Genomic DNA, 8,797 nt, shown 5'->3' with positions numbered 1-8,797 from the left:
CCCTTAATGTGCCTTCATTGGAAGCCTAAAGCAGGGACTTCCTGCCATCTGATGCAGCTACAATGGAAGGATAACATGAAGAGCTAATATGTCCATGGAGAACAGAATAGCGGAGAAAATTACCTTTAATGACATTAAAATGACTTTTAAGTAGCATCCTTGCTTTGCTGACATATCCCTTCATTAATATTTTGGCTCATACAATAAGAAATATCATGTTAAAAAAACCTTTTCTGTGAATGTTATAGCTATTATTTTTGTTCCGACATGGTCGTGAATGTGAGTTCACACTATATGGTGTCTGTAAGGAAACGCAAGCTGCACAACAAGGTACCAACTGATATTCCGTTTCATTTATTATTCAATAATTCAAAGCAAATTAATACACAGCAAAATGATGCTGAGGACAGGCAGTGGCATCCAATTAAAGAAATGATCTCAAAGGGGAAAGTTGGAGCTCTAAGACAGAGTTCAAAGGGTGGCACAGCTTTTTTTGTCTTTTTATGCGTAAATTTGGACTTGTGGCATGGAGCTTTCCAGTTCGTTGTCCCAAGTTTTCAGACAGTAAAGGACTCATGAGACAGCATGAGTCGGGTAGAACAGCGGCGGCAGGATTGATGGAACCAGCAGAACGTATTCTGGACACAAGACCAGAGACTGCAAGCAAATGGAAGAGCGCTACGCGTCAAGAGAGGAATGTGAACATGACTTGTTGTAGTTTTGACTGGGACTGATTCCATCCTCAGTGTTTCTTCTTGCTGGACTTCTCGATCACCGTCTCCACAACCATGGAAGTCTCCTCGTAACCTTTAACCTTGTGGTCATTTGAGAACTTCTCCACGGATTCCACCACCTCCAGCTTCTCGTAACTCATGCTTTCTGGGCTAAAGCTGCCCGAGCTGGTGGTGCTGCTGGAGCTGGAGCTGGAGCTGGAGCTGGTGCTGGCGACACGAGGCGCGGGCTTTGGAGTGGGACCACTGGGCTCACTGTCGTTCTTGCTTTTCTTGGGTTGCTTGTTGGCGGGGGTGGGATCTTTGGAGTTAGAGTTCGGTCCAGAAGGGGGATGGACTGGGCTTGGATCTTTGGGCCTTGGATCAGTGGTCTTGTTCTTTTCCTTGTCGCCGTTTGCATCCTTACTTCCTCTTTCATCCGAAGGCAAGTTGGGACTGAGGGGCCTTGGGTCGATCGTAGGCTGAGGAGATGGAGGAGTTGGGGTGCTGTGGCCATAAAGCTCATATGGTGGCGTCATTCCATCTCGGATTGTGACAAAAATGTGGCCGGCTGATGGCGTGGAGGTACAGAAGCATGGGTCTGGGTAGCTGCTGTCACCGGTGACGAGGACGTAACGACCCTTGGTATAAAAATCAGCGATGGGCTCGGGCTTCTTGTACCTCCTCATCCTGTCTCTGACAATGTTACAAAGAGTATCAAAGGCTTTGCTGATCTGGGCGCCATCTGGGACGTCCTGCGGCGACACCCCGGTGAGGACAGGCCTCTGCTCTTTCCTCTTCACCCACTCCTCCTGCACTTTGTCGGGGCTCCCCATTGCGTCTGCAGCGGCGCCCCCACCGTTCCTTTCCTCCTGGGTGCTGTCCATCACATCTTTTGGGGTCAGGTCTTTCTTCTTCATGACCTTCTTTGCCATAAACTTCTGCCGAGGCTTGATGTTGGTGATGTCCTGGATAGCCTGGGTGATATCTGGACACATATATGCTCATAGGTTATCCACTGCATGTATGAAGACACCTGCAACCACGGCGTAAATGTATTGAAGTTGCTGAAAACGCAGACTAGGAAAAGGATCACCAGTGGTCATGATACTGGAATGTTTGCAATAGATGAATTAAGTTTTACTGAGATAAAATCAGCTTAACAACACCACCGACACCAAATGCCTGAGACGGCAGCGCTAACACTGATTGTGCGCGTCCGCAGCGCCCAGCGCCCTTACCTCTCCCCCTGCTTGATGCGGCAGGCGTGTGGGTATAGTGGTAGTTAGTGGTGAACAGGGTAATGGGAGTGCCGATGATTGCCGAATTCAACCTGCAAGACAGAAAGCGATGAAATGGCACCTGCTCGCTTCGCCATTCAGGAAAATCTGCGGCAGATATTGACAGGTGGCTTAATTATTTTAATCAAAGAGCCACTAAGCAACTCAACATGATCCAAGCAAACCTTTGACTGGTAGTTGTTGCTTTAGTAGAGGAAATCTTGACCTGCTTTAAGACCTCATTAAGATCAAACTACTTGTAATTAACAAAGAAGAGAATCTGAAGAGTACCGGGAAGAACCTCTCTGTAGAAAAATGTGTGGGAAACACATAGAAACTGCAGCTGATCCAAAAACTGTACACAGCCCCAGCACCTCTAATCTGGGAGTGGAAGGTTACCTGTTGTCTTCGTTCTCGATGATCCTCTTGTACCTCTCCAGCTCGTTCTCCAGAGATGTCTGGTACATGGCCAGGTGGCGGCACTCACAGGTGAACCGCTCCAGGGCCCGCTCGGCCTCTTCGATCTCTTTCCGCAGCGTTTCGATCTGTTCGTTGTACATCTGTATTTCATCGTCGTAGCTCTCCTGTGTGTTCTTGATGTTTTGCTCCAGCATTGAGGTCTGACAGAAGACACAAGGTCATTTTAATCGACCTCATCCCACATGAATCCTCTTGGTTATTGAAGACATCGCTTATGATAATTACTATATTTACAAAATGAGAGGTAAAAAAAAAGGAAAGTAGTTTATGGTGCCGATTATAAGCGTAGTGATTGTGTTCAAAAGTCTCTTTGTGGTCTAATAATCGTGTTCTGTTACTGGGTGGTCGAGAGTGACATCTAGCGGTTATTGGGTATAACCTTCCGACGTCCCATATTAAAAGTCACGGAAAAAAATAATTTTGTTTGCAGATTACATCGGACAGAAAGTTAAACAGATTTATATTGTCAACTTCTAGGATCCAAAGAACAAACCAATAAAACACTGAGTTCGTTGTAAAAAGGTAATAAATAAGAAGCGTGTGGAACCTTGATGCTGGCGTGACCCACCTCAGTGTGCAGACGCTGCTTCTGCGCCTGCAGCTGACAGAGGGCGCTCTTGAACTCTTCCAGCTGACTCTGAAGACCCGGAACTTTCCTCTGAGCCAGGAGTTTCTCCTGCTCCTGCACACATTAAGCATCACATTAACAAAATCAAAAGGCAACAGGCCTCCAATGATGGTGAACCCACACTCACTGATCATTTTAAGAGGACGTTTCTGGTATTTGTGGATTGTGGGAGAAAACAAAATTCAAAAGTGACAACAATCGCTTTTCAGCGTGGTCAATAGGTGGCCCCTTGGGCTCTGTTTCAAAGCAACGACCCATCAGTGTAACTCTCTTCCTGTACCAATGGGTTCAATTTAGATTTTCTCTCTGACCTCATTGGCTTACGGATTTGTGATGCCACAAATTGTTATGTCGGCTGGCCTCAGGAAAGAAAGACCACCAAACTCAATTACACTAGCTCATCACTTGCTTTCCCTCCATCCAAGCCCCGAGCTGAGGCTGCATCCGCCCAGCGAGGGTAGATTGACTAAAGCGTGAGGGTGATTCTGCTTTTTCAAATGTTTTTCAACTGTGGCTATAAAGGATTTGCATACGCAGCCTTTCTTCCTGGCAGTTTCTCCATTATGTGTCCTGACACTCTAACTGCTGGCCTGTCCTTGTGTTCTGGGGACAGGGTTGATTGTTTGCACACACACACATACGGATGCACGCACACATGCACACACGCACACATGCGTGCGCACACAGACACACACACACACGCACACACACACACACACACACACACAGGCAAATGCGAGCAAACAGTTCAAAACCCGGACAAAGAGACTGGGAATCTCATCAAACCTGAACACGTATGCAGTGGTGACACCAATGCAAACACTCTATTTGGTCTGAGGAACACACGCACGCGCGTGCACACACACACACACACAGGAACACTGTGACATTAATGACCTCACCTCAGAAGTGCCCAGTGACACATTGGGAACGAGAGGAAGTGTCTGATTAATTTGCTGCAGAATGTTGACATAGGTCTGGATCTCTGCAAGGTTCTGTGCACAAGATGAGAAAACATCAGGAAAAAGACAACAGGGGGAGAAAATGGAAGGTTCCGATACCCGCCTTGGAAAACACTTTATATGTTGTGCCTGCAGTGCCCTAAAGTATGAATTTATCTCAAACAAAACCCAGCAGCTTCGACCCAGAAATATAAAAAGTCCCTTCTTTACAGTACGATAACAGACGTGGCGACAAAAGCAATATTGGTGGGAAACTAAAAGAGGGCAAAATTGAACGAGCAAATCCAAAACCTTCCATTGGGTTTCTTTCTTGCGAAGCCTTAATGCCATTTCTATTACTTCAGTTTTAGCCTCGCCTCTGTTTTTCCTGTCATAAATCTTCTCCCGCAGTGTGAAACAGCTACATTTCACCACATTCCCTTCGCCCAAATCCCAGGAAATACATTTCTCCAAACCCGGCAGATATAAAACATCTTATCAGCATCAACGGTGTTCAACAGAAAAGAAACGCACGCATGCATATGGGTCCAACCCTAAAGTATATTTTCTGCTATGGATCAGGCTTCTAACGGCTGGAACCCTCTGGCCTGATAAATGATGTCATCATAAAGAAGAATGTGTTTCATTGGAACCACCGTTAACGGTGTTGTAGATGACAGGGATGAACCAACGCCGTTTCTCTCTTTTACTGACAGTATCAATAACCTCACCCGGAGCATCAGTGCCCATTTCCACCACATGCTCACGCACCTTTCCTCCTAACGATCTATTGATTTCTCATCCGTGATGGAGATTTACTTTCTATGATATTTACAGATTCGCTCACCACTGAATACCCCATTATAACCTTTATAGATGAGCTCTTTGGTCACACACTGTCCCTCATGTGGTGAGTTAGAATTGCAAATGTGTCCTGAGGGTCTTAATAGCGTCACCCAACTTGTTTGTTTTTACCGTGCTGCCATTTCATGTGGACCGCTTTTCGGCATTCAAGAGTTAAGGGTGGTGAAGCCAGCATCTATTATCTGTCACTGTGGACTGTGTGTGTGTGTGTGTGTCGGTGGGGAGGGGGTCAGTTGATGACATGGAGAGACAGTCTAACCTACAGTCGGAGTCGGAGTAACTAATTAGTGTAATTGCTTATCTTTGGTCCGGGGGAGGATGACGACTTGTCGGGAGGAGACATGCTGGAGGGGACAAACATGCTAAGCTCACACCGGGAGGAGTCAAATTGAGAGGTGTATGTGTGTGTGTGTGTGTGTGTGTGGGGGGGGGGGGTTACTGGGACCTTCTCTTTGGCAGGTCACAAAAGGCTTCTGAGGATCAGCAGGCAGGACGTGCACGATTTTATAATAAAGGATATGCCCTCGTTACAAAGTCAGTAGTGGCTATTAAAAAAAAGCGTGTTGCCCTCTCATGTCATTCTGCACGCTTGGCCTAATGGCAACAATACAGCATTTTAGGCACAATGGCCCCTCATCAGGACAAACCCAAAGAGGATTTTTGTCATGCAGATGGCAGGGTTTTTTTTTCCCATTTTCATGAATATTTAACTGTTTAATATGGCTGACAAGGGCCTCAAATAGGTTGTTGTTAGACAATGAACAAAATATGCTTCATTTATTGCAGTCATGACAACTTTACAATATACTGTATTTGTTGTCTTAAGGGTAGAATATTTTTAACAGGACACTTTTTTCCCAGCAGCATGAATGAAATATCCTGAAGGGGATGAATAAACATCACTCACCTTCTTGTGTCTCTCTCTGGTGGAGTTGATGTCATCCTGCAGGAACTGGGACTGGATCTGGTACTCCAGGTTTCTGAGAAGAGCATCATCGGCCTCCTGCAGAGGAGAGGAGAGGAGAGGAGAGGAGAGGAGAGGAGAGGAGAGGAGAGGAGAGGAGAGGAGGGGGAGGAGAAGTGAGGAGAGGAGAGGGGAGGAGAGGAGGGGGAGGAGGAGAGGAGAGTAGGGAGAAGGGGGAGGAGAAGAGAGGAGAGCAAGGGGAGGAGAGGAGGGGGAAGAGAGGAGAGGAGGGGGAGGAGAAGAGAGGAGAGGAGAGGAGGAGAGGAGAGGAGAGGAGAGGAGAGGAGAGGAGAGGAGAGGAGAGGAGAGGAGAGGAGAGGAGAGGAGAGGAGAGGAGAGGAGGGGGAGGAGAAGTGAGGAGAGGAGAGGGGAGGAGAGGAGGGGGAGGAGGAGAGGAGAGTAGGGAGAAGGGGGAGGATAGGAGTGGAGAGGAGAGGAGGGGAGGTGGAGAGGAGAGTATGGAGAAGGGGGAGGAGAAGAGAGGAGAGCAAGGGGAGGAGAGGAGGGGGAAGAGAGGAGAGGAGGGGGAGGAGAAGAGAGGAGAGGAGAGGAGGGGAGGAGAGGAGAGGAGAGGAGAGGAGAGGAGAGGAGAGGAGAGGAGAGGAGAGGAGAGGAGAGGAGAGGAGAGGAGAGGAGAGGAGAGGAGAGGAGAGGAGAGGAGAGGAAGCATGGTTTTTATGCTTCTAAAAGCCTCCTACAGGTGCTCGTTTTTCCTCTGCTGTACCTTGTTCAAGTGTTCCAGTTTGTTCCGCAGCTGTTCTTGATAATCACATTCCGTTTTGTACCTGGAACATGAGGCAGAGAGAAGTTCAGAGAAACAGTGCTGCAGAAGTATGTAGATCTGCTCTGAATGATCTGTGCGTGCACGTGCGTGTGCACGTAAATTGGCTCAGTTGTTCAGGTCGAAGACAATCTTGGCTTAAGCAAAACCAGTTAATTTAGAACTACCGGTAAATTTAAAAAGAACAGAAATCCGATTTGAATGATGAGGCATTGGTTCCCGAAAATCCTCACAAGGATAGAAGCACAAATGTTATGTGTGTGTGTGCGCGCGCGTGTGTGTGTGTGGTGGCCATGATTGCAGATCCAATGCCCTCATCTAACGCATCATGAAACAGTCGTGATTCCAAAGTGCCACAGATGGAACTTCCACATGTTGAAATCCAGCTGTCCCACCTACCAATTCTTCCACGACCGGTCGATATTCTTCTCAACACATCAGTAATTAACGGAGGCTTTGTGGTGCGTGGAGCACTGATTTCAACAACCCCCCTCCCCCATCCCCCAGGGTTTTTTGCATTGTGGAGGTGAAGGGATTTTTAATTTTTGGCACCCGTGACTCATTCATGGAAATCACTGCGTAGAGTTTACACTCAGTTTGTCTTTTTCATTGAAAACCTCTGCTGAACTCGCATATTATCGAGAAAAAAACAAGGAACCCGAAGAGAAAAAAATGTGGCGGAAATGTAATCATTCGGAATTGATCCTTGGACGTAATCACCATTATTTCAATCCGGTGTCATTTTACTGCCTTGTTTCACAGTCTCAGTTAATAATGTCCAGATAATTAGTATTTACCTCTGGATCTGACTGTGGTCCACTGCCACCGCAGTCATTTGGTTACACTAGTTTAAAACAAACCCCAAGAACCTGTAACTTTCTGCCACTCCACCAGGCGACATTTGACCTTTGACACAGACCAGCCACCACCATCCGCCTGTTGCTGTCTTACTTGCTGGTGAAGTCATCCAGCAGGCGGCACGCGTCCTTCAGCTCGCGCTCCAGCTTGGCTCGGTCAGACAGCAGCTCGCGGGTCCGTTGCCTGTTGACGTCGATCTGCTCCGTGAAAGCTTCCTCCAGTCCGCTGGCTTCCTCCATCCGCTGCAGCGTCTCCAGCTGCTTCCGGAACACGGCGTTGCGCTGCTCCAGCACCCGCGCCCTGTTGATGTAGCGGGCGAAGCGGCTGTTGAGCTCCTGCAGGCTCTCCCAGCCCTGGATGGCGGAGATGCCTGCGGAGGACTCGGCGTCCGCGGTCTCCTCGTCGAAGACATCCGAACGCTCGTACTTTTCCTTGCGAACCTCGTGCAAGTAGCTGCTCTTGAACATGGTGGTCGGCTTCTCCTGCTGCGGGTTGATGGTGTCCCCAGAGTGCTCGGTCCCCTTCCGCACCTTTATTGTGTGAAAACTTGGGTGTTCACCCTCGGCTGTCTCATGTTAGACTGAACCCTGCACAGCACCGGCGGCTGGCGAAATACCCTCAAAACCTCCCCGCTGCTGCAGCTGCTGGTGGCGCTCAGCCTGGGACCTTCCAGCGGGTATTGTTGCCTTTGTGGCAGGGATTAGAGCAGTAGCATGGTTGATGACAAAGCACAACCACAAAAACAAACAATCGGGCGTCCCGCGAAAGCACTGGGTTGTCACATGCCATTATTTTGGTTCTTAGTCAGCTGCTTTCTGATCCCTGTATGATACTGTTGATGGATGGCGGCCCGTCGCTGGACAGAGGGGAAGCTTCGTGCGAGGTAATGTGTGCGGACAGCAGGGACCTATTAAGAAGTGTTGACATATTTCGTGGAGAAAGCTGGAAAGAACAAGCGGTGCAAAATGCATTTGGTTCTCTGGTCTAAAAAAAACAAAAACAAAACAGCAAAAAACCAGCCCATAATAGAGAGATAAATGTTCCATCCCCAGCTTGATCAAAAAGGCAAGCAGCCCTCTCCCTTTCACATTATGGTGTGAACTTGGATTAATGAATACAAGTTCCAGTCATTAACTAATGACTTCGCAAGGAACAAAGCCACACTTTCAATGGGAACCAAGACAGCTTTGTCTTCTTCGCAATGTGCTTTTGCCAACGTTCTGATGTTTCTTCGTGTGCCACCATTTCATCTTTAACATTTAATTAACAGGAATGTTCATAGAAATCAGAG

At 47.8% G+C, this 8,797-nt stretch overlaps 1 protein-coding gene across 1 annotated transcript; it reads right to left on the bottom strand.

Moving 5' to 3' along the window:
* Window positions 1-331: 331 nt before the first annotated feature.
* On the bottom strand, window positions 332-8,122 carry bfsp1 (beaded filament structural protein 1). Its single transcript, XM_029835821.1, has 8 exons — window positions 7,600-8,122; window positions 6,592-6,652; window positions 5,811-5,906; window positions 4,001-4,093; window positions 3,039-3,152; window positions 2,390-2,610; window positions 1,952-2,043; window positions 332-1,698 (listed from the first exon to the last, which is right to left on the bottom strand). Exons 1-8 carry the CDS (start codon window positions 7,971-7,973, stop codon window positions 743-745), a joined length of 2,007 nt encoding a protein of 668 aa, XP_029691681.1. The 5' UTR covers window positions 7,974-8,122; the 3' UTR covers window positions 332-742.
* Between the last annotated feature and the right edge of the window lie 675 nt (window positions 8,123-8,797).

The sequence above is a fragment of the Takifugu rubripes genome, chromosome 4 (assembly GCF_901000725.2).
Source record: "Takifugu rubripes chromosome 4, fTakRub1.2, whole genome shotgun sequence".
Taxonomy (NCBI): Eukaryota; Metazoa; Chordata; class Actinopteri; order Tetraodontiformes; family Tetraodontidae; genus Takifugu; species Takifugu rubripes.
This window is presented reverse-complemented; position numbering and strand designations above follow the sequence as displayed.

Coding starts and splice junctions, on each gene's coding strand:
- bfsp1 (XM_029835821.1), bottom strand. CDS start 7,973: ATGTTCAAGAGCAGCTACTTGCACGAGGTTCGCAAGGAAAAGTACGAG. Junction 6,653..7,599: donor CTGGATGACTTCACCAGCAA/GTAAGACAGCAA, acceptor CTCATGTTCCAG/GTACAAAACGGAATGTGATT. Junction 2,611..3,038: donor AGCAGCGTCTGCACACTGAG/GTGGGTCACGCC, acceptor GTCTTCTGTCAG/ACCTCAATGCTGGAGCAAAA.